Source organism: Amphiprion ocellaris, chromosome 1 (genome assembly GCF_022539595.1).
Source record: "Amphiprion ocellaris isolate individual 3 ecotype Okinawa chromosome 1, ASM2253959v1, whole genome shotgun sequence".
Lineage (NCBI taxonomy): Eukaryota > Metazoa > Chordata > Actinopteri > Pomacentridae > Amphiprion > Amphiprion ocellaris.
Genome location: NC_072766.1, coordinates 23830660 through 23856506, shown reverse-complemented (window position 1 = coordinate 23856506; position 25847 = coordinate 23830660). Strand labels below are relative to the sequence as shown.

The 25847-nt window shown below is 38.8% G+C and overlaps 2 protein-coding genes across 4 annotated transcripts in view; one reads left to right on the top strand and one right to left on the bottom strand.

The window, feature by feature from the left end:
* The window catches only part of LOC111587409 (AT-rich interactive domain-containing protein 3B-like), a 56761-nt gene extending 51031 nt beyond the window's left edge, over positions 1 to 5730 (top strand). For all 3 annotated transcript variants that reach the window (XM_023297353.3, XM_023297352.3, XM_055012919.1), the window contains exons 7-9: positions 529 to 801; positions 1315 to 1407; positions 1503 to 5730. In XM_023297353.3, the coding sequence (XP_023153121.2) occupies positions 529 to 801; positions 1315 to 1407; positions 1503 to 1699 (563 nt within the window). In that variant the 3' untranslated portion in view covers positions 1700 to 5730. The remainder of the gene's footprint in view (positions 1 to 528; positions 802 to 1314; positions 1408 to 1502) is intronic.
* A 624-nt stretch (positions 5731 to 6354) lies between these two features.
* LOC111587398 (semaphorin-7A) lies at positions 6355 to 23477 on the bottom strand. The gene is made up of 14 exons (XM_023297339.3): positions 23318 to 23477; positions 21212 to 21345; positions 21074 to 21118; positions 20882 to 20980; positions 20435 to 20543; positions 19498 to 19605; positions 19256 to 19398; positions 18958 to 19136; positions 18150 to 18249; positions 17467 to 17656; positions 15343 to 15458; positions 14969 to 15114; positions 12365 to 12441; positions 6355 to 10096 (listed from the first exon to the last, which is right to left on the bottom strand). The coding sequence occupies exons 1-14, from the start codon at positions 23415 to 23417 to the stop codon at positions 9735 to 9737; spliced, it is 1908 nt and encodes a 635-aa protein (XP_023153107.2). The 5' UTR covers positions 23418 to 23477; the 3' UTR covers positions 6355 to 9734.
* Positions 23478 to 25847: the final 2370 nt, after the last annotated feature.

Genomic DNA, 25847 nt, shown 5'->3' with positions numbered 1-25847 from the left:
CTGATCCAGTAGCTGTTGATGCAAAACTGCTGTGCTGCCTTCAAATGAGGTCTCTTTTGTTTTAAATCAGTGGTTTTCAAAATGTAACTGCTGAGAGTCCCTTGAAAAAGTTACAGGGTTAGCTGAAGAAAGAATGCCTTAATGTCAGTAGCATACATGAAAGTAGGGAAGGCTTTAAGAAGATTATCTTTATATTCAGGTTATTTTATCTGCACTTGTGGTGCTTTCAGGTCATTTTCACCAGAATTTCAAGTAAACTAAATTTTATTTATAAGTGTTTAACAGAAAATTTCAGACAGAAGCTGCTGTTAACGTAAAATGCAAATGTACTCTGACATGAAAATGCCATTTGAACTATTTAGTAATCTGTACTCTTAGACAGGACATACCCTACCACAGGGCTAAGAAACAATTCATGTTCACATGTTCATTGTGTAGATTTTTGAATTTCAGTTTTCAGTCCATGCAGACTCAAAGATGATTGTATTAGAGTTGATAAAACTAAACTTTCTTGTCTGTCTCTCTCAGATGATCTGACTCCAACAATCATGGCAGCGAGGCCCTCCATGGCACTGGCCCTGGGTCAGCAGCAGGTTGCTGGTTTGGCAAGAGCTGCCACACTGGAGCAGCTCAGAGAAAAGCTGGAGACTGGAGGTGGAGAGGGACCAGAGAGGAAGATGGCCCGCCTGGCAGAAGAGCAGCAGCGCCTGATGCAGCAGGCTTTCCAACATAACCTGTTGGCCATGGCTTCCCAAATGCCCATGAACCTGCGCCTGGGAGCCCCCACCATTACCACCAGGGGTCAGTGTTGCCAAGTTTGTTTTTTAAAAATAACAAAACTGGAAATAATATAAATGTAGTGTATTTTCATTGAGTTACAGGAGAAACAAGGTATACAGTTTGACAAATTTCATTTCAATAAAACCGCGCACCTCACATTTTTCATTACGTGTTTCTAGAAATGTGGGTGAACATTTTTAAAGCCTGTCATTGAAACTTACAGCGAGTATCAAATAATGTCAAAATATTGTCTCAGTTAGTCAGGTCAACAAAAAATGTATGCCAATGTTAAAATATATTCCTAAAACTCTATCTGAATTATGAACACATAAAATAAATAACTGATCACCTACGTTTTTAGCCCTTGCAGATTGGTATTTAGTTGATTTCAAATTGCTTGGCAACGTTGTGTTTTAAAGCCCACCATTTCTGAATAAGCACTTGTATTGTTAATTTAATATTGGGATTTAGAAGTAAAATGTCATGTGAAGAGACACAAGAATAATCAGTGTGCTGTGATTTCTGTTTCTACAGATGAGAAGCAGCAGGACATGTCTCTGAGTATCTCAACCAATGGAAATGCCAGCATCACTGTGTCAGTGGAGGTTAATGGCACAATCTACTCAGGTGTGTATGGCTGGGTTATGCCATTTTCAGTGCCTAAAATGTAACCTTTGCAGTTAAAGTGATAATAACACTATTTTTCTTCTCTCTTTTCCAAGGAACCCTGTTTGCCCAGAAGTCTAGTGGTGCCCTGGGGCCTGCAGTGTCGGCTGCTGCTGCTTCAGCCTCCCCTGCTGGAACCAGCACTAGCTTTGGCTTCTCCGCACCCCAGGCTCAGACCCTCAGCCCCACGTCCTCCTCCTCCTCCTCCAAGGGTCCTGGCTCGGCTGAGCCGACCCCCAGTGGGTCACCCTAACTGCGGCTGCCCTTTGTACCTGCTTCCCAGGCCTCAATTCCTCCAAGAGGCCCAGCATGAAAATACAGTACAATGAGAAACCGAAAAGAATAAGAAACTGTTGCACAACAAATACCTCATCAACCCTGTCAACCTCTTGGCTGTCCAATCATGAACACAGAGCCTGAGAATATTCAATGACAACATGTGTCCAAACGCACTGCTATGCATTTAAACGAAAACACATACACATACACACACACACACCACAAACACACACACACACACACACACACACACACACACCACACACAAACACACACCACACACAAACACACACAATCATACAGTCATACATACGCCGACACAGTCTACACACATCCACACTTGTTAATCCTAATGTACATGCTAAACACAATCAGCTCAGCCAAAATCCACTGACAGGTGTAGTCACAACTGAACTTGAAAAGTTTTATCTTAGGACATTTTGTTTGTTTGTTGCCATTTTGTTGTCCTTTTGATTTTGTGTTTTAGAATGATTTTGTTTTTAGTTTTTCTCTTTTTACATACCTCAAATCAAGTAACCTGCAGTGGTGTCTTTACCTCAGGAGCTGTAGTATATTTAACCTGAATCAACTTTATTTTTGTATTCTTTTTGACCTAGTTGCAATCAGGGGAAGTCGGGTAACTCTCACCAATGGAACCTCATGTACAGAGCACCCACCTCACAGTGACAGGCCTCCAGCCGGGTCCACTCAGGTTTCTATACCACACTGTAGCCTCATGCTGAACTCAAACTAGTGAATGATCAGATGCTGTAGATCAGCGCGTTAAATACCTCATTTCATTACTGCCCTCAGCTGAGATCATGTGAAGTCCACTAGACAGGTTGGAGTACAAATCTAAAATTCAACCACTCCTAGGTCCGCACAAGCTGTCTTTAAAGAATTAACGCACAAAGTTGGGGGAACAGCAACTCTCATCTACCCACAACAAGCCTAGTAGACCCCGAGCTCATGTCTCCTCCTAGAGAGGTAATACTGAGGCATTCCTTGCCCCTGCTGCAGAATCAGATGTGAGTTTGTTGTTCCCCATTTTGTTCGTGCATCCTTTCTCCAGCTTCAGCCACATGGCTGAAAGTCGAGTGGGAAGGCGTCATGATCAGTGCGTAGTTCTCACACCTCATACTGGCCTCTCTGCTCTGGAGGGTGTCTTTCTCAGGAAGCAATGTGACAACTGCAAGGAATCACTGTTAATTTCAAGAGAAACAGAAAAGGATTCATACCTGAAGAATGCACAAGCCTACATGACTGTTTCATGAATACCTCATCAGACTCTCTTGAGAAGGGGAGCTACACTACATACCTCATACGGCTGCAAAGCCATCGAGACTTGATGCCCCAAATCCTACCTGAATTGAAACTGATACAGACATGCTGACACACTGCTGGTGGTTTTTGGGGACAAAGAACTGGGACGGGCTTGCTATCTTTCTCCTGTATTTACTTGTAGAACCTGTATAATGCTTGCTACTTCTTGAATTTTCTGGGTTTTTTTTTTTTTTTTTTTTTTGTTTCTCAAATTCTTGTCTGAGAAGAGTGATATATCTGCATTTTTTTCAGGGAAGAGGAGCAGAAAAGTTTGTTCCTCGCTGACAGATTTTTAGGATTGTTAAAAGGTTTCAAGGTCACAGTGGTCAAAAAACATGAAAACAAGCCTGTTAACCTTAAATTTGACTGCAGACACTTAAATCGCAGTCATGAAAGTGGCAAAATGATATGCATGTGTACAATCATGTGACCAGTGTTTTAACACCTTAATCCTCTGGTTCTTGCACAGCTAGATACCAAAGACTAGCCCAGTCGGTGAATGATCCCATGTACAATCCTGCTCATGCCTGCTGTGGTCCATAGCAAGGCAGGTTGATGTCTCTTTTGGACTGCAAAAAATGTTGCATCTTACTTCTTTGAATCCAATTTTTAGTGCGTCTTGAAACAAGTAAAATATCCCTTTACGTGAGATGTAGTAAATCCATTTTTTCCATATTTTACAGCATGACTTGGTCATTGGAAAGTTCCAGTGAAAGTTAGTACTTTTAGAACTGGACTTAAAGACTCAAAATTTAATTAAATGACATGTACAGATTAGATCATCAATAGCAGATATTCAACTCCTATTATTCAGAACAGAAGGCCAGATACTGTGGCCTCCTGAGCTGGTTTCCTAATTTAATCTTGTACAGTCTGGGGCTATTGTTGCTGGGTTTTAACACAGCACCCACTGTGGATGCAGTCCTCATCTATCAGTGTGGACAGTGCCCTCCATAAAAAGCCCTTTTTATTAAAACATCCAATTCCTGATCATCCAGAGAGCTGGATTATTCTGTACCTCTTATTGTAAAATACTTTTCTCCCTTCAAAGTAACTTTATAGCATTTTGAAACACCACACAAAGGATTAAAACAAATTTTCTAGCTTTATCTGTGTTGAATGTGAGGCATTTTAACTGTTTAGACACCTCTTTAAGCCCAGTGTGATCTGAAGTGGGCAGCCTTGTTGCTTTTATTAGATTGTATTTTAGCCATTTATGTGTCAGGTTTTGCAGACATTTTGCAGTTCAGATCACAGTTCAGGGTTTGAAGACTTTTGAAGACGGTGCTGTTGGTCTTTCAGTGTTCTCTTTACAACCCTGTACGACACATAACTGTATTTTATAAAAGTGAGAATTATAGATGCTGCCTTAAAGTAGTTGCTGGTGAGATCTGGTCAGTGCAGGTTTCACTACTCAGCTGGCTGGGAAAAGTCTGTCTCTTCAAGCTTAATCCTTTGGAGAGTCATCACTTATTTTGGGGGAAACAGTTTAATCAGACACAAGTTTTCATTCATGCTGTTGTGTTAACAACTGAGTTTTGATATTTATTTGTGTTGTTTTTTTTTCCTGGTGGACCTTGTTTTTAGTAACAGTTAAGCTTAGTCTTTTAGGCTGTGTAACTAAAACAGTTTCTATATTCTAAGTCTAAGCTTTCTGTTTCATCTGCTTAGTCTGAGCAATGACTGCTTGATAGTGTAGCTTCACTGCCTTTGTGTGGTTGTGTTTGTGTGTGCGCGAGCAGGTATATGCAGTGACAACACTTGCAATAACATTATAGATACTGCAGGTGGCGCCACAGTTGCATCTATTATATTTTGTTGAACCTGCCCAGTACAGCCACAGTCCTCCTCTGCTGTTTGTTGGTAGGATTTCTCCTCGGTGTCAGGCTTCGAAGCTTCAATCCTCTGGTCACTTCACTAACTTCCAGGCTCCTGCCGCCTGACCTGCTGTGTGGATGAGTATGTATTGTGTCGTGCCTGTAAACCCACATCTGTGTATGTGTCTGTGTGAGTCGGTGTGTGTGTCCTCTGTTAGAAACCCCCCACCTCATCATACCACAGTACCTCAGGGCAGTGGGCTGCACTCACTGTTGCATTCGATGTTAAAGCTGCATTGAGAGACGAGTACTGACAGAAGCTGTGGTGACTTCGCTGAATGCTACTTTGGATTTGGTTGCTTTTTTTTTTTTTGTCGTCAGTAACTGCAGGCAAGGTCTCGTCACTCAGGAAGCTGTGAAGTTGGAAGTCTCCGATGATTGTGGAGTTAATTCAGTTTTAAATTGTTTAAAAACTAACCTGATCTGTGTAAAAACAGGTGCATATGCAAGTGGTTATCGAATACCTCATTTATCAATTTTATGTTGTTTTGGCTTGTACAATGCTCCGTATATTAATTCAATTGTGGGGTTTGTGCATATTTTTGTACTGTTATTATTATTATGGATATGATAATAATGATATTACTGATATTATTATAGTTTTCTCTTTGATTAAAGCAAACAAAAAAATAGGGCAAAACACATGAATGCTTGTAAAAACTGGTTTGTGCTGATTGTATTTAAGAGGAGCACTTTTCCAAAGTGGTTTTCACACATTCAGTTTTGTTCATATTAGTTAATATAAAGATATGGTTCTCAGGGCTTTAAACTTGTATGTCATGATAAAGTTTTACTTTATATCTTATTTCCATGTGTGTTTGTTTTATTTCTTCTTCTGCAATCACCAGATATGCTTCTTGCTATTATGTGATTCACACCCATCACTGTTTATCGTGCTTTCCTGCTTCGCTGCAACACGAAGATTAGATCAGACATGTTTTTACGCCCTTTAAGTTTTTTTTCCCCGTAAGCTCATTTCACTAAAGGCTACAAAAGCAGATTTCTGCATCTCAGTTACTGAAATAAGTTAGTTCAGTTTGCTCCACAAGCACAAGTTGTTTTATTTAGACTTACTCATTGCTTTGCACCAATCACACTGCAAACCAACAGGCTGCTTTTACATCATGTTGAGGAAGTGTCGCAATGAAGTTGTGAAAATTTGGTCTTCCCATCAGCACTTTGTTTACTCAACTGGTTCTGTACTACTTTCGTCACAACATCAGACTAGGGCCAGTACATTGTTTTAAAGGTGAAAAAATTCCCTTGAAACGACAGGTGTGTTTTTGCAATGTGTTAAGTTACCAAATGGCACGTCGTTATTAGAAGTAAAACATGAGGAGATACACAGCCTACTGTTTGTATTTTATAACTCTTGATCTGGCCAAGTTTGGAGGACTGAACTGAATATTACAGACAATTACAGTCAACATCAGAATGAAAACAAATTTTCATTTATATAAAGAAAGCAATGCAAATACATTTAAAATATTTTCTTACAAAAAACATTTTAAAACAACACTGCAGAACCTAAAGGTATGCACTATGGATGCAGAATGATGTTGACACTGGCCAATGAAAAGCTTTATAATTAAATATGGGGATTGACACAAAATTGACATTCAGTTTGGTTTGAGAATGTTCCATAAAATAAATAAGGCATGCTTTACATGTACACTACTGTTAAAAAGTTTGGAGTCACCGAGACAGTTTCATATTTTCCATGAAAACTCACTTTTATTCATGTGCTAACATTATTGTACAAGGGTTTTATAATCATCAATTAGCCTTTCAACACCATTAGCTAACACAATGTAGCATTAGAACACAGGAGGGATGGTTGCTGGAAATGTTCCTCTGTAGCCCTATGGAGATATTCTATTAAAAATCAGCCATTTCCAGCTAGAATAGTCATTTACCACATTAACAATGTCTCGACTGTATTTCTGACTAATTTAATGCTATCTTCATCGAAAAAAAAAAACCCGCTTTTCTTTCAAAAGTAAGGACGTTTCTAAGTGACCCCAAACATTTGAACAGTAGTGTAAGTTTTGTATATATTTTAAAGGCATATTTTATGCCTGCGTTTGCTATTGGGCCATCATAAAAGAAAGCTTAAGCTTAATACATTAACATTTGCATCCCCACTCAGCCAAAATAGTTGCAAAAATATCTTTTAATCGATATTGTCAAAAATCCAATATTGTGCATCCCTAGTATGTACAGAGCAGAAGCGACATGTTAGCAAACTTTAAAAATAACACAACATACTTTACTGTGCATCTGCATAAAAACTGACAATTGTATTATTCAAAAACAGTGACTGACAGTAACGCTGACATTCTGATCCAGGCATTAAATGAACCTGCTTATCTTTTTAACTGTCGCAGGACCCTGACAACAGCAAGACGGTGGTAACATCAGTCATAGGCCTAACACAACACAGACACACAACCACTCACTGACACGTTCACACAGAAGGACACTAGCTTTTAAACTAGAATCTGCTATTAACAGTATCGAAAAAGTAATTAATTATTCCATTGTTTTCAGATGGCAGCACAAACAAGAGATGGATACATTCGATTAAACCAAAGCTGTCAGTGTGGCTAAACACCACTAGAGATAAGTTAGAAAATGAGAACACTGTCATTTAAAAAATATGAGTGCAATTTGCAGTGGTGCAATAGTTGAGTATTGCTTCAATGATTAAATTAATGAATCAAAGTGCAACTCAGCCAATAAGCCTTATTGATGTTATTCATATGTACACAATGTTAAATTTAATACACGCAAAAAGTAAAGTGCTACCCAACTCCTTGGATTTAAGTTAACGGAAAGCTGTAAAGTTTAGGAATGCAGGTGAACTGATTTACCACGGAATAACAATATGGCTTTCATATAAGCTCGACTATTAGGTGCTACGGCAAACTGCTTTCTGTATGAAAACCCTGTTTGAGGGTAAACTGTGCTATTTGTGCTTAGATTCACACTTCACTGTTTAAAAATAGGCACGGCTGAAAAAACGATTTCACAACTTCCTATTTTTCAACATCTCAGCAGTATTTCACTGTCTGAACACTTTTAAAATGACAAAGAGAGAAGTCTTTTTAAAAAAAAAAAAAAAGAAAGAAAATGTCATCCAAAGGCCATTGTCTGAGGTAGTTTACAAGAACACAAAAGCAAAAAGAACTAAAATTAAATACTATCATAGTGACATCATGATTACTGACATTTCAGCTAAGCATCTGGCAGCCTTTGAAAACCCCTGAAGGTAAACAGGTTCTGACACACGTTTTAACCCAAAGCGCCTAGTTGCTACAGTACATTGGTTTTCTTCTTGCTTGATTTGTATGACAGTAGCAAGTTAGCTGTCCTGTTATGTTGCGGGCCAAATTCACCCATTTTAAAGTATAAATAATCGTTCAAAAATTGATAAAAGTATTTTTTCGGTATGAAACACATATTTGCACATATTTCTGTTTCACAAATGCTGCTTAAATAAAGTTACTTTACTTTCAATACAAATCTTTAGAACTCATTTGTCTTGATTTTAAGTCAATTTGATTCTGAACAGAAGAGGTGTCTTGTGTTCATTTTTCAATGTCACTTCATGAAAAGAAAAAAAATCTAAATATAAAATAGAAGAAAAGTCAGTGTGATGTAAAACTATTGTATTTTATATGTAGGTCTTTCCGATGTACATTAAAAAAAAGTTTTAACGTGTATTTTTAATGAAAAACTAATGAATTATCTTCATTGAACCATGATCTGTGAGAGCTAAAGAACACCATTGCAATAAATACTGATAGATTAAATGGTTAGTACTGGAGTTAAAAATGAAATCTAAACAATGTTTAGTGGGATTTTTTGGTTTCTGACACTTGTGGATAATTAAACTGACCTACGAACATTATTGCTGTTCCTGAGAAACAAACCTAACAGGAGGGTTAATTACTAGATACAATTATTCAAATTTTTCAATATTTTGCATTGTTGTTGCAAGTATAAATATGTCATACAAAACAAGCATGCAGTTTTAAAGATTTTCATCCTTGACTTGTCAGCTAGATGTAATAATAGCTGGCAGTCACAAACTGCGGCTAGCACCGTGGCTAACTTGGTTTAGACATAAAACACACACTGACAAATGCAGAGAAGCGTTAATAACATTAGACCCTTGACACATCTTTTTCTATTCTTTTAAATTCCTTTGGCAAAGATTGAGAGATCAGTTTTTGACTGACTGAATGCTGATACATGTTAACATACAGTAAATACCACAAGGACAATAAAATAATTTTGTAAGTTAAAGGAATAAAATGGTAACAAAATAAACTATATATACCATCCCAGTCCTAGCCAATGTATGTATTAATTCAAAATTCAGTTCAATATGCAGTTTATAACAGACATCAGTAGACCCCTGCACATTATCACCTTACGGTTAAATAAGTCAAAATTATACTACTTCTCACGGTATTTCCTCTTATGAGCAGTGAAAAAAGAAATTGTTTCGAAAGACAACACTGAAAATACAGGCCCCAAAATAGAAACTCAATACAAAAAAGTGAATGCATCTGAGATCAGGTGTAGTTAGAATAACTCACAGAAAAGAGAAATAAGTCAAGACTACGACAGTCGAGTAGTTTAACTGGCATCCAGAACATCTTTGGAGTATCATAAAGACAAAAGTTGAGTAGCAGTAGTGAAAGGTTTGCTGGCTTTAGTCACATTGACTTCCTACTGTGAGGCCTGACATTTAAGTGACACTACACAGAGATGTACTCACTTCTGCTGTAATACTCTGAATTAACATGATAAATTCTTAATCAGAACAACTATCAGACAAATCCAGACCACTGGGCTTGATAGTCGACCCACCGCCCTGCTCTCCAGCCATAGCTGGTACTGTGCCAGGACTTTGCTGTAACCCTTCTCCTCTGACACACATTTGTAAGTTCCCACCTGCTCAGGACCCATGCTGTCGATCAGAAGGAGGCACTGCTGCTCCCTCGAGCTGCAGGATGTGGAGCTTTTAAGGCCCCACGTCCATCTATACTGGGCATGGCGGGATGACACTGGACACCGCAAGAAATACTTTGACTGAGAGCGAAGTGTGATGCTGGTCACATTCTCTTGTGGATGTGTAGCTCTAGTGGCATGCCTAAATGCTGAGAAACAAACAAAAGAATATTTAGCTTTAAGGTGTATGTTTACTTTGTTTTCTTTTTTTAATCTGTAACCAGTTTGGTTTCTATTTCGTTTAGGGTGCGGCAAAGTGCCCAGATCCTCTTTCAGGATGTAGTGAAAAAGCCAGGAGGGTTGTACACCTGATAATGAATCTGAGAAATGAGACTCAAATGTGCAGTGAAAGTACGTTGAATTAGAAATGCATCTAACATCAGAGTAGCACACAAAGGAGTAAGGCTGATTTACACTAGTCAGGCAAGTGGTTATGCAGAAGGAACATGTTTAATCAAATGTTATGATGGTAGGATGCAAAGCAGAAGTGATGTTCTTTGTGCTGTCATTTTCATGTGAACATTAATCTAGGCGAAATGCAAACAAGTCAAACAAGCTTTGTTGAAAATGAAGAAGTTGGTCAGCTGTGTGGGTTGCACCATTTCTAAAGAAATTAACAAAGCATCAGCTGTATCATCAGCATATGGGAGGATATATAGGATGAATACTTTCTGATTGTAATTATCTAAGTTTCCTTACAAAATATCTGGGTGTCCTGACACTGTGTGCTACTGCTCACAGTTCTAATCCTCCATTCCATCAACTTAAGTAACACAAAACCATAAAAACAGGCAATATGTGTTTTAAGAAAAACAATTGAAGGAAGGAAAGTAAACAGTTTCTTGGTGCTGATTTACAATGGTTTGATATTAGTGTATAGTCTGAGTCTAACCATCTGTTTTTAAAGTATGCTTCTTGCTGGTACAGGAAGTATCCACAGAGGATGTGAGATAAGCAGAGCTCCAAAAGATCAGACACATTTTTTGTTGAATTAGGGGTATAAAAACCTAAACAAACACACAGGCTTGTATCAGCTCAGATTAGCCTCATTTCCTCACTAAGGTAAGAGACTCAAAAACAGACAAAATGCCTTTTAACAGAACTAAATGAAAATGAAAAACATATAAAAGCAGCGCTGTTACATGCAAAATAAAAACACGAAGACCATATAAATAAGTTTGGCTCTTCAGATTCAGAAACTACAAAACAAACAAACAAAAAAAAACTATAGTACAGAACTGGACTGCCAGGTTTAACAAGAACTTCATCAGAAACACTGTAGGCAGATGTATTAGACTGTGTGTTTAGAGATGACTGATTTCTGATAATAGTGGGCATGTTTTGCATGTATTATTTGAATAATACTGTTTTAGGACAGGGCTGCACTGTGGTGTAGTGGTTAGCACTTTTGCCTTGCAGCTAGAAGATCCCTGGTTCACATTCCCGCCTTCCTGGGATCTTTCTGCATGGAGTTTGCATGTTCTCCTTGTGCATGTGTGGGTTTTCTCCAGGTACTCTAGCTTCCTCCCACCCTCCAAAAATATGCTGAGGTTAACTGATTGTTCTAAATTGCACATAGGTGTGAGTGTGATTGTTTGTCTGTATATGTAGTCCTGTGATAGACTGGTGACCTGTCCAGGGTGTCCCCTGCCTTCACCCCAAGTCAGCTGGGATAGACTCCAGCGACCCTAATGAGGAATGAGCGGTGTATACATAATGGATGGATGTTTTAGGGAAGCAGGTACTGTGTGATCTGTTTAGATCTGTGTTATACCAGTTTAGAGCATACTTCTGTAGGTAAAGACAGAACACTGCTGTAGGAACTTTCTAAAGAGAAATGGATTGTCAGTATTTTCATGAAAATTAGATTTGTCTTTAAAGGGGTCCATGCACAGGGTGAGGAAGAAGGCACTAAATAACTCCGATGATTGTCTTTTTCCCTGCCTGCTTTGGGACAGTGACCCTGAAAAGGGTATTTCCCTCATTTCTTTGATGTCTGTCTCTGAGCAACCCCCGTTCTACAGTCATTCCTTTCACTTTTACAGAGACTGTAAGGAGTGTTGTAGCACTATGAGTGGTGGAACTGTTTTACTGTTTCTGTTTTGAGCAGCTATTGTTTCAAAAAGTCTTAATACTCTCTCTCTTTCTCTGTCTCTCTTGTGTACAAGGAAAACTTGCAGAACTACATAAATCACTTCTATCATTTCCACCACAGTCACATGAAATGAGCATTTACCGTAGTTGTTGCTTATGTCAAACCACGGAATCATATCGAAGCTAATCAAGCAACAAATCAACAGACCCTCTTCTTTGTTGGTTCACCATATACTGTGTGTTTTTACTTGTACATGTGAATACATTTATAATTTGCTGCTATTGAATGATACAGGCTGCTAAACACAGAAATATCCAAATACCTTTTTCCGGCTCATGAATCTTTCGCAGCGATGCACAGATGGCATGGTTTCCTCCAACCACATCCTGTAGGGTCGTTCTGTAAAAGAAACAATGCAGCTCATTTAGTATCTCTCCTATGTAACTGGCAGGTCTTTCTAAGTGAAAAACTCTTCACCCGTACGCAAGAACACCTGAAATTTGAATTAGTACTTCATTTAAAGCTTCAAACAGGGTACACAACCGTCAGTCTCACATTGAATTCACACCACACAACTATATCTAGAGCTAGATTTATGGTATAAATGCAACATCTTAACAAGTATTATTCCTTTTTTCTATTACTCTCTGACTGTGTCTGCTTATCTTACAAAACAAATGGCATTCCACACAAACTGCACATACAGTCCTGTTCTTAGTAAATAGTAAAGCAGCTAGTAAAGGCTGGAGCTTTTGATATTATAGTTTACTTATTATGTATAAGAGCATACTACATACAGCAAACAGTTCTCCTTTTCCTTCAAAAATATATAATCCTTGCATCTTGTAATTACTGTGAGTAAGAATATGATGAATATTTTCAGTCTTGATCTGTCCACCTACATGTGGGGCAACATAAACTATGACTGACATCACTGTCATTTCCTCTCTTGTGCAGCCCACGAGTGAATCATTGTTTGATAAGATTTTCATGTTGCGTGATCACAGGTGTGATTTAAGGGGTGGCAAGTAGGCTTCTGCTTGTAGGTGGGGACTGACAGATACCGAGAAGTCTATGTTTAACTCATCTGTCCTGTTCTCTTTTCATTGAAGTGTTACTTCCTGTTTCTGAGAAGTGAGTCAGTCATGTACAGAGGTAAAGTACTTTTTAAAATCAACTTTTAGTGGGTCAAAACTGTCATTGCAAAGTGAGAATACAATAACGATGATTTTACTGGAAGCACAGAGCTGCCATGTGAGGGAAAAAAAACGCAGTATCGTTACACCGGGAAAGTTTAAGTGACTGTTTATGTTTCAAAACAAGTTCTAAAAAAGTTCCCAGAAATTCCCACTTTGTCAGTTGACATGATAAGATTTTCAAAACAAAATCATATTTCCTCTAGACAGTTAAAAGTAAACATTTTACGCTCGTATTTCCTGACTGATAAAAGTTGTTGAACATGATATTTTTTTTCTACTGCTAAAGCAACACCATATCTCTTGTGGTTGTTTGTTGTATTCTAACTAGCAGATAAGTCATGGCTTAGGCAGGTCTTATTAATAGGAAACATAGTGCAACTTCACAGAAGAATACTGTGCACAAAATGAGAGTAAAAAGCTGCAGGGGGCCTGACAACTAGATAACAAGATGCTGGTATAGTTCAGTGTTTAAAAGTGCTAAAATGATTTATACTATGTTCTTATCAAAATAGTTGCTCTATATTGAGTGTGAACTCTTGTCAGTGGGTGCAGTTTGCAGTAAAATCATGTAGTATGCCAGGCCACAATGAACATTAATGTGTATACAGTGTGTATCTGCAGCATAGTGTGCACACTGTAGGGCTGGTTTGGTTGAACCTGTGGTGTTTCACATCCGTTTGAATTGAACTGTGGAAGTTTTGATCAATGAAAGTGCTACTAAGCAAGTCATTTGATAATGACAAAAAAAAATAAGGGACAGGTTACACTGCAACAGCAGCAAGCATGGAGAAGATTTAAGTGACGATGCTGACGATTGGGATTCATCACATTATTAATGAGGTCACTGACTGGAAATGAACAGAGCAGGAGCAGCAAAGCAGATTTAAACAGCCCCTAATGCAACCCTGAAGTAAGCTAAAAGTTTTCATGAGTTACAGCATAGATTCAGTTCAGATGACTGTCTGTAATAAAGTGCTGCCGACCAATCAGAAATGTTTCGTACTGCATGCTGAACATTTCTATGCCTAAATTTCCTGAACTTTCAGTAGGTACTACCAAACCAAGCAGGGACATTTTGAAGGGTAAAATAACTTACTTGCAATTTAAAGTCCCTTTAAAATCTCATTGATATGTATGTGTGTAGGTGATTCCATGAAAATAATCCCTTCCTGCCTTCAAAAGGTTTAGATGTAGCTCAACACGATTACTTATTCTAGGATGCAGAAATCAACATTGTCCATGCTGCTCAAATAGTGTAAAAACACTTAACAACTGTAAACTACTCTATGCTACAATAGGAAGTTGTGATATTTTCCGTTATTCAGTAATACATATACAAATTGATTTTGAAGAGGAATATTGATACTGAAAGCCCCACCCTGCTGATCAGTTCCTCAAGTTTGTTGCGTATCAAACTCCAGAAGTCTGAATCCATGTTCATGAGACTGTCAATACGCTGCAGCTTCAAGGTGGAAATGTTCAGCCATGGATTTGACTGCCTCTTTTGCAAATGATATATCTTGTAGCATATAAAAAATGCTATATAGACATTTCAACAAGGTGAAAAGTTTGATTTTCACTCTATGGGGTTTTTAACTTAGATGCTGGTTCCTGCAATGGAAACACTATGTTTCTCCAAAGGTTCCTAGTTGCTGTGGAAAGAACCCACAGTGGAAATAATGCCGTAGATTACTGGTGTGCAGTTACATGAAGCTCTGAGGTCGTACTTAGTCTGAGGGGTGCAGTGGGTGCCGTTCCAGCCACAGTAAGGATCTCTGGATAAGACACATTCCTCACAGGTGTTTCCATATTGAGCACAGTTGACCACATCCAGCTGGACCAGCTCACTTCTAGAGTAGACATACAGCTTTTTCTGCAATGAGACACAAATGTACTAATTGTGCTGGGCTTATATATTCTGACAAAAAAATAATACAAGTTTGAACTTCATTGAAAGAACAAAGTCGCATGCTCTTCTTTTACACGTATTACCATTTCCATTAGTAAAACCATTATTTCCCTATGAATAAAATCTTTCCACCCTCCAACTCGTGTGTCTTGGTGTGTGGGACGGATGCGTTGCTAGCGAGGTGTTACTCACAGAGGACGGCTGTAACATGACTCCGAGAGTATGCGCTCTGTGGTTGAAAGGTCGATACTCTGCAATGATGAAGCTGTGGTTTTTGCTCTGCATCACCTTATGAATCGCTCCATTATCTATACAAGAGCAAAAGGAAGAAAGAAAGACGATTACTAAATACTCAAGCAGCCAGAGCATCTGACACACTTCAACCATCCCACTCACACACCTCAGGTTTCATGACCTTAAATGACATTTCCCTCATAAAAACCTTGCCTCAGGAAAATATTAAGTTTAGCAATTGTGAAACGCTGTCTCCAGGCTTTCCTTATACGTCCACAGTTACCAGCTGACTGCCTGTGATGTTGGCACTGCCCACATCACTCACTGTGTGGTCATCAATGCGGTTATGGGACTCACAGAGTAATATAGAGTACTGACGTTACAGGGCTTCATTTGCTCTAAGACCTGACTGTGTGGTCAACACATCTGTTTAGTCTCTGAAGTGTCTTTGGAAAAATCCTGAGGAGAGTTTAACAAGGCTTAAGTGCAAAAAGAGTGCACACACATTATGTTAATCATAAGAGGTTGGGAAAAAACATTTTATTCTCATGTGACAATTCCGCATGATGCTTTGTTTTGGGGAAGTAACAGTAAACCTAAAACCAAAACCAAAGGCCTAGTCAGAATCATGAGAAAGCTTTCCTAAAACAACATTAAAGATACTTTTTTTCATCCTGCTGCATATATATTGAGGCCGGACTCTGGGTCACAGGGTAGTGTGGAAACTTTTTTAAGGAGTTTACTTGAACTACAGACTTGTGCTGTGTTTCTATTTGGTTTTCTGTGTAAATGGTCACTTTTGTGCCAAGCCTTAAAGTTGGAGGATCCATACAGGAAACCTTTGTGTCTGAGGCCTCAATAAGTCACACCACACATCTACATTTGTCTTTGAGGTGATTATTTCTCCTCTCTACAACCCTTCCCTATTCAGTCCTGTTCTGTTGACATGTGTCCGCGCCAGATACTACAGTGCCTCTAAAATGCATTCACTCCCCATGCATGTTTTTCCCTTCTATTCCTTTTCAACACACTCAACCATGGTCAGTTCGATCTGGATTTTTTTAAAACATACTTTAATAACTAGATTTTTATGTCACCATGTAATTAGATTTTTACAAAGCAATGTCAATTAAAAATCTCAAACATAAAATAAGTGACCGCATAAGTATTCACCGCATTTCAACTCAGTATTTCCTAGATGCAGCTTTGGCCACGATTACAACACTGCATTAGGCCTGTGTGGACAGGTCTCATTTAACCTTTAACATCTAAAACACTGCAATTTTACCCCACCCTTCTTTGCAACACTGATCAAACTATAAGGCTGCAGGGAAATCTTAAGTGAACAGCTTTTTTCAAGTCAAGTCACAAATTTTCAGTTGGATTGAGGTGTGAGCTCTGACTCAGCCACTCCACTGCATCAATCACCTTGTCTTTATACCATTGCTTTAGGTCATTATCTTGCTGAAAAGCAAATCTCTCCTAAGTAGCAGTGTTGTCCTGCAGGATTTACCTATACTTTGCTGCATTAATGTTATCCTCTACCACTATAAGTCTTTCAGGACCCTGTGCCACTACCGTGCTGATGGGAAACGTATGTTTGTGATTATGTGCAGCGCTTAGTGTCTGCTAAACTTAGCACCTAGTCTGATGAACAAAAAGCTCAACTCTGGTCTCATCAATTCAAAGAAGCTTCTTCCACTGACTTCGGAGTCTCCCACATGGCTTGTGGGAAACTCTGGTTGAGATATATAATATGAGCTTTTTTCAATAGTGGCTTTCTCTTTGCTTGTAACTCCTAATTTTATTGACAATGATTTAAGGTTGAAAAGCAAAAACGGGGGAAACTTCAAAGGGGGTGAATATTTTGAATAGGCACTGTAGAACTTTGTGCTGCAGTACTGTGTTGTGTCTCACTGTGTACTAAAGTAAACTTTTAGGTTGTTCAGATGCTTTGTCCCATTGCAACAAATTGTTTTTGGGAACTTGTGTACGTAGTCATCTTCAAATGTACACAAATATACAATACAGTTCAATTTTCTTAGTTTCTTCCTTCCAGATTTGCATTATTGTATTACTCACTTAGAGACAGGAACATAACTGTGTGGTTCCTGTTGTGCTGGGAATTGTCAATGTGGATGTGAGTGTAGTTGTGATGATTAAAGAGAAGTGGTCCAGAGTCACCCTCAGGCCTGACCCATTCCTTCATCTCTGAAGTCTTCTCGATGTTCCTCAGGATCTCAGAGGAAATCTTGGTGCTATCAAGAACACACTGAAGAAAAAAGGCGCATGTTTAGAATAGCTGCTGCACACTAACTGAACATTCTATGATGCTCATCCACCTTGTTCACTGTCAAGCTTTCTGCTTTTATGCTGCATATTTACATTATTAATGCTGGCAGATTTATTTTTTTTTATTTTGCTATCTTCTGACAGCTTTCATTTTAAAGCTGCCACCAGCATCATGAGCTGGTGGTAAAATTTCCCTCCGGCTTCCTTCTTTAAGTTTATAATTGACTTTTCTTCAAACATGGTCAAAACCTTTGAGTTATTTTGTATTTTAATTTGTTAAAACAAATAAATAAAAATTGCAAAAGGCCCAGCAAAGCTGTGAAAATGTCATGGTATGTTTCACGATGTGCTGAAACACTGATTTATCTATCAAAAACCACATCAGTGCATGGTTTGAAAGACAGTAGCCATAACACAGCAGGGATCTTTAATGATGACACTTTTCACTTCAGATCAGTTAGAATGGTTCGTACCTCTCTAGGCCGGTTCATTTGGTTGTCTGGGGCGAATGGGGAAGTTCTGAAGACAGTGTCAATGTCTTGTATCGTGTAGACACACACAGCACTCATTCCCCTGCAGACACCAGAAGTCAGCGAGTTTACAAAAACACATCTGCAGCAACAAGACACTGCACAGAGGTCAGCAAGATTTCAGTCATGCTGCTTAAAAACTGTGACAAAAAAAACAAAACAAAACAGCTGACCAGACATGACAGCAGTGATGAAAAGGAAACAGATCTAAACTTTGTACATAAAACACAAGAAGAACAGAAACAAAGTGTCACTGTTTTAACAAATTGAATATATAATATATATATATAATATTCACAGCAAAAGGAAGTTGCTGTACCACAGTTTGTTCTCTTTGTCTACTGAAGTCTTAAAGTTCCCCTGTACTTCGGTGCAAACAACTATTTGTAGGGTTTTTATTCCAATGTCATGGTGGTCTGTGGTTGTGGAGTTTGGTTTGGTTTAAATAGCCAACATAAGTGATTTGGCTTTATTACAGAAAGACCAAACATAGCAGATGAGTCATTCTGGTTTTAACTGTTTATCATTGCGTGTAATTTTATGATGCTGTGGCAAAGCTTAGTAGACATTTTGGAAAAAGCACATGATGTCAATACACAAGTAGCTGACTGGTTATCATGCGCTTCATGTTAGATATGAGATAATTCTCTCACTCCAACCGATACAGTATCATAACCTATCAGTAGTGTTTTTACTTTGCAGCATCCTATACAAGCTTTCTCTAAAGCAGCCAGTGACAACTGCGTCCTACCATTCGTTTCTGAAGAGTGCATAGACTCTGGTGTCCTGCCACCGGTCTGCGTGCACAATGGCCGAGTCTACCAGCTCAGAGAAATGCTGTTTGCTGTCAGAGTCTCCACAGAAGAGTTTGGCATGCATCTGGGACGTCCAGCTAAACTGCAGGTTGTTCTTGGGACCACCAATATCTGCCTGGAAGCACCGCACAGCCAAAGGATCAAAGACTATATTAGTATATGAACATGGTTAAAACACAAAAATATCGAATATGTAATATTGAATATTCAAACTATATCGTAATTATCTCTTACCATGCAAACTTGGGTCACAAAGGGCATCCACATCTCACTGTACAGCCCTTTGTCTCTGTTTTTCTGCTTATAAAAGGCATAAACTCTGTCTTGCAGGGGATCTTCTCTCCCTCTACTGAGCATCAGACCCACATAGTACTGCTCTAAACACAGAAAAACAAAGGAATTATTTGTATTTGAACATTTAAGTTGACACTGTTTAACTAGATAAACTTCTTGAGTCTCTCTCTCTGTAGAAATACCTTTATCATTGGTCGCTGGTCTGACTATTTTTTCCCCAAACTTAAAAATGCCAACATATCCTTGAGATCCAGAGAATGTAATGTAGAGATCTGCACTTTCTTCTGATTCTGGAACAAACAGATGCACACGTTAAGGTATCGCAGGTAGCTGTAAACAGGAGGCACACATGCTTATTTTCATTATAACGGATGGTAGCGAAGTAGAAGAACGCTGAGCTTAGTAAAGAAGGTTAGTAGTTCAAAACAGAGCACAGATGTTCAGCAAACAGGACAGGATAAATAAGGACAGAAAATTAACAGTTGAGGATTTACACCGATCAGGCATAACATTATGACCACCTGCCTAATATTGTGCTGATCCCTTTATGCTGCTAAAACTCCTCTGACCCAGTAGGGCATGGACACAGGACCTCTGGGGATGTCCTGTGGCACCGGGATGGTGGCAGTGAATTCTGTGGGTCCTGTGGGTTGCAGGGTGGGATCTACCTAGATCAGGCTGATCCTGGCACATCCTGCAGATGCTCAATAAGATTTGGATCTGGGGAATGTGGAACCTGGATGAACACCTTAGCTCTGTCGTGTGTTCATCCGGGCCACTCCTGAGCAGTTTTTGTAGCGTATCGGAGTGCATTATCCTGCTGAGGGTGGCAACTGGCATCAAGGACTGCTGTTGCCATGGGGATTGGGGGGGTGGCTAGACCTGCAATATTTAGGTGGGTGGTACATGTCAAACATCCACATGAATGCCGGGACTCAAGGTTTCCCATCAGATCATTGCATTTTGACAAGATGATCGATGTTATTCACTTCACCTGTCAGTGGTCATAATGTTGTGGCTGATCGGTGCATAATAGCCACCATGGAAGACTGGTGAATCAGAAATCAGAGATTCAGCAGCAGATTTTTTAAAAAAAATCCTGCGTGCAGAAAAACCCACCCACAAGTGCAAACTGTTCACCATCCTTTTTGACAAATTCATGTATGGCTTCTGGTAACCTGCCCATTTTCTCAGAGGGAATGCATGTGGGTGACAGCTCTGATAAATTCTACATAAAAGAAAACAAAAACACAGTACATTTTAAACGTTACCAGTGCTCTGCATTAATGGCAGCACAACAGAAAAAAACTTTCTCCAAACTAAAGGCTTTACTTGAGGTTATGAGCTCTTTATTATATTGACTTTTCCTTGCTGGACTATTAAAGATGTCCACATGGAGGGATCTGACCGGGAGAAGTCAACATAATAAAGACATCTTAATCAAAGGAGTGCCTCACATGGAGGGAGTCAAGCCCTTTAAAACACACCTAGGGCTGACTTTCTACCACCACTAATTATTCCCAGCGTTAAAGCAGTTCCCAGTAACACATCTCTGCTGTATCCTACCACGTCACAGCACAGTGTTGCTCTCCTGTTGCTTCCACAAACAAACACTTTGTGGGCTTCTTCCCTCTGGTGGACCACAGTGATGTTATAGCTGCAGTCCTAAATGATGAAAAGAAGAGTCATTAATTACTCCTGATCAAATCTAACCACCAACCCAACTGCTCTGCTCTGCCATCATTGTACACCACCCACATTGTTAGAGCATTCCTTCCACAGCACCTTCCTTTCTACGGGAGCCTGGAGAGAGACAGAATGCAGGAACGTTACTTTGCTCCACATCCGAAGCAGTAATTCAACAGCTCAGTTTTCTGTAATGCAGTTATTCAGTACCTCCTTGGGGTTTTGAAAGTTGTACCAGTTCAGGTGTGTTTGCCCAACAGCGGTAACAGAATCCGGCTGTCTATCCAGGAGAATCTGAACAGGTCTGTGCTGTTCAGGTACAGATGACCTTTTAACTGCAGTTTCTACAATTTAAAAAAAAAAAAAAAAAAAAAAGCAGAATGATAAACATGGTGTGAAGTGGGTGTGGACATAATAGGGTCAAATTTCTATCGCACACAAACTTGTTTATACAGTATAGAGCGAAGAATTGTGTTGTTCATAGTGCCATTTTTCTTTGTTTGAATTTGTGAGAGAGAAAAACCGAAAAAACAAAAGAAGAATTTTGTGTAAGTGACTTGAGGAACTCTTACGTAGTCATGAATATTTACATGTTTTAGTTCATGGCTGCAGACTGAAGAAAGTCTTGGTGTTTTTTGTTAATGTTGTTTGTTTTTGCTGTTCAAACAAGTGTGGCCTTGTTGTAAGAGTACAAAGTTAATATTCTGAAATTTCCAAGTGCCAGTTCAAATCCTTTTCAGCAGAGAGGAGACATAAAACCCAGGTTATGTGAGAAACAGCAAGCATTTTAAGAGGAACACAGGAGCCACCAACCTACAGTAAAACATAGTTCAACTTGGTTGTTTCCTCATAATTGTCTGCGTGAAGGCAACTTCACTTTACAAGTTAAACTACTTCAGTTGGACCAAAGCCCTAGTTTAGGCAGGATATGATTCCACTAAAAAGCAGGTGTGATTGATATGATTAAAAACAACTGCAGTCCTTTCAGGTGAACTAGTTCCAGGTTTTCATATTACATGTGCCGGCTCTGGTAGTTGCTGATGGGGACGCATGATGGATGTGAGCCTTTGGTGATTGGATATCACATCATGAAACATGTTCACTGGATATTCTGCTTTTCTCAGAAAATGTGTGACTTGGTATAACAGGAGAAGCACAAGTGTAACTAATAACATCAACTATACTCTGTACTATTCTCCCTGCTTTAATAAACCGGGACACAGAACCAGCTTGGACAGCAGCAGGTCTTGTAACGGAAGCAGCTAAATAGAACTCAGCCTGTATTAAATGCCAAAATATCTGTAGTGAAGTCACATCTTCCTCTTACTGGAATCTTATGAAATGCTTTAAATTTTAACTTCTTATTTTTCGGTAAATAAACATTTTGCAGAAGGTTTGATATTGCCAAAGTATTAGGACTTTAATAGCACTACAGAATAAAAAGTGGAAAAACAGACATATATTTACAGTAACAGTCCACCTGTTGCCAGCAGGTTTAAATGATAAGGCATCATGTCTACTCTTAAAACTCAAAGAATAAGCTCATTTTATCCTCATTCATGCTATGTGCAGTGCATATATACACTACTGTTCAGAAGTTTGGGGTCACCCAGGCAATTTCATGTTTTCCATGAAAACTCACACTTTTATTCATGTGCTAACATAATTGTACAAGGGTTTTCTAACCATCAATTAGCCTTTCAACACCATTAGCTAACACAATGTAGCATTAGAACACAGGAGTGATGGTTGCTGGAAATGTTCCTCTGTAACCCTATGTAGATATTCCATTAAAAATCAGCCGTTTCCAGCTAGAATAGTCATTTACTACATTAACAATGTCTACACTGCATTTCTGATTAATTTAATGCTCTCTTCATTGAAAAAACCTTTTGTTTAAAAAATAAGGACATTTCTAAGTGACCCCAAACTTTTGAACAGTAGTGTAACAGTCAAAAGTTTGGACACACCTTCTCATTCAATGGTTTAAAATTAGTTATTTTGTACATTGTAGATTAATACTGCTGACATCAAAAGTATAAAAGAATACCTACATATGGAATTATGTAGTAAACAAAAAATGTGAATATATACAGTCACCTTCTACCGCTGTTATTTTTTTTACTTTATCTTTGCTTTAAACAAAAAGAGGAAAATCCTATTGTATTGCAATTGTATTTTGGTTTTCTTTTTGTTTAACGACGTGAAGTCATGTTTTTAGTTCGTATTACTTTGGATTGAACCCAGTACAGACACCATCAGCATATGTGCGGACTTCACGTGTTTATAAGTGAAGTAAAGAGAGATGTTTCCTACCTTTGTCTGTGAATATCATTCTTGGTGAATATGTAGAGTTCGTCCCAGTCAAACCATGGAGGCATGAAAGTAATGAACATACTGATAGTAGGAAAACCATTGTGTTGTGAAGTGTAACTAAAATACAGCTGTAGAGTCTGAGTGTAGTGCGTTATGAGGAGAAGCACGTAGGGGGGCGGGTGTTGCAACAGAACATATTTCCGACATTTGACTGTGGTCGATAAGAGAGTGAAAAATACTGCAGCATGAAGATAAAAGACAAGACATCCTGTAATCAAATGCACCATTAGCCGGCACAGCAGCGTGCATATTAGTGCGTATTTGTGCATGCGGCGGCTCCAAGGTGCCAGTTTGAGGGCTGGATAAGGACCAGTCTGCACCTTCTTCATTGACAGACTGTATGCTGTTTGAATGGAGCTTAGTGGAACTGCAGATCACAGACCAGTAGGGATGCTAAGTGTGTGGAGGAAACATCTACTGCCCTGCATCCTCACCTGTGCCAGAAACACCCAAATGTTGGAAGATGCGATAATGATGATGGTACGCTCAAAAAGCTGAATCTGGATCTGAATGAAAAAAAAAATAATCTAAATTTGCTTTAGATGTACCTTTAATCTAACTGTACTGAAGACTTAATAGATAGTTTAGCTTCTTGTAATAAATAAAGCCCTGTAGGCTCCCTACACTTCCAGCAGATGGCAGTGTAGGTTCATTATGTTTAGAAAACAACATTTTTTAAACCACAGTAAAGGTGGACATGAACACACAATGGATGAAAAAATCCTAAAGACTTACTTTAAAATAAAATGTTTCTGCGTCTTTAGATGAGGATATTCTATAGTGACAAGACTTCCATTGTGCTGAAGATTGCTGGTTGGTTCTGTGGATCACCAAAAATGAAGAGCTGAAAAACAGTTCATGTTGTTTAATGTACAATGTGCAACGTGTGATTCTTCAATTGAGACTTATGATACTCATTGAAGAATCACACGTTGCAAAAGAACAAAAGGAGTGTTTAATATGAGGAAACAGTCTTAGTCATAGTGGAGGAGTTTCATCAACCAGCGGAAGTTGGCTGTGATGCTCAGTGAAAGTTCTTGACACACTAAGTCAACTGGTTATCTGCCAAAGTTTTCTTGTGACTGCATGTCAGTAGATCAGCTGGTCCAAGGAAGAGACAAAGCTTTCTTTATTTCTTGTCCTGTTTGTTTACTCAACTGGTTATCATTGCAATAAAAACTAAATAAATTACATATTGAGATTTAACTCTTTTTTTTTTTTTTTTTTTGAGCGTTGTGAGGAAGAACTTAATTTGGCAGCTGCAAAAAAGGGCCTGGAAGAGGCTCTAGTCACTTCACTCACTGCTCACATCCTCTTATGGGCCCAAAAGCAGGAACAAAAGTTGAAAGTTCCTTATTATTAAGCATTAGCACAAATGCTTTCACTGATATTGCAGCTGGCTTTAAAGAACTATTATGTTAAACATTTTAAAAGATCCTAAGCTCCCTACAGATGTTTACTATGATAGATCCTGCCTCATCACATTGAGGAGAACAATCCAGACCATCCTGTGTGACAAGCTGTCATTTCTTTCTGCTCCAACTGAATCAGGGAAGGTGTCATATTGCTGCTCCTTCTTTGATTTGTTATAAGATAAGATAACTTTGTTTGTTCGAAATCCACATGTTCACTCAGCAGTTAGATACAAATGAAGTATAGTTACAAAAACAGTTCTCACATACACAGAAATGTCATGATGGATAAATGTGGCAAAATTATATGACACATATACACATACATGTAGAATTGTACTTGAAATTTCTAAAGACTAACAGTGCTACATTATGTGATTGTTCTTAAGTAGCAGCATGATGTCTCTGATATGTTAAAAAGTCTGACTGCTGAAGGAGCGAAGGACCTGTGGTAGCTTTACTTCCTGCATTGTGGGGGTAGCAGCCTGTTGCTGATATTGTAGTTCTCTGTAGGTAGATACAAGTGTAGGTGGATGTTTATATGTAGGAAGAAAGAGAGGTGAAGAATGTGGGATTCCCAGGTGGAATGGGTGAGCTAAGGTTCTAATGAATTCGCCACCTCTTGCACTGTGTACATACCATAAATATGTCCATTTTACCTGTTTGTTTTTGTATATTATATGTACTAGATGTGGCTACAATGCATTCCTATTATGTTCTCTGTCTGAAATGTCTGTTCACAGCAGACTATTACTGTAATTTCAGGGAGGAGTCTCCTTTAAATTGTAACAATTTGTTGCACTATAAGCATGCACTGATAATAATTCTATGCTATATTACAGTTTTTCTCAGTCGCTTTGGTACATTTCGCGAATCATCCTCAACATTTGCAAAACAGTAAGTGCATTTCTCAAAACAGTTAGTACAAATAGCAAAACACCATGGATTACCTGCAGAAGTAAGTCTCTTGTTCAAAGTCATTAGATCATCTCTCAAAAGTAAATATTTGTGTCAATGAACATGTCAGTGGCATCAGAATGACAAGTCCTGGTGTCATT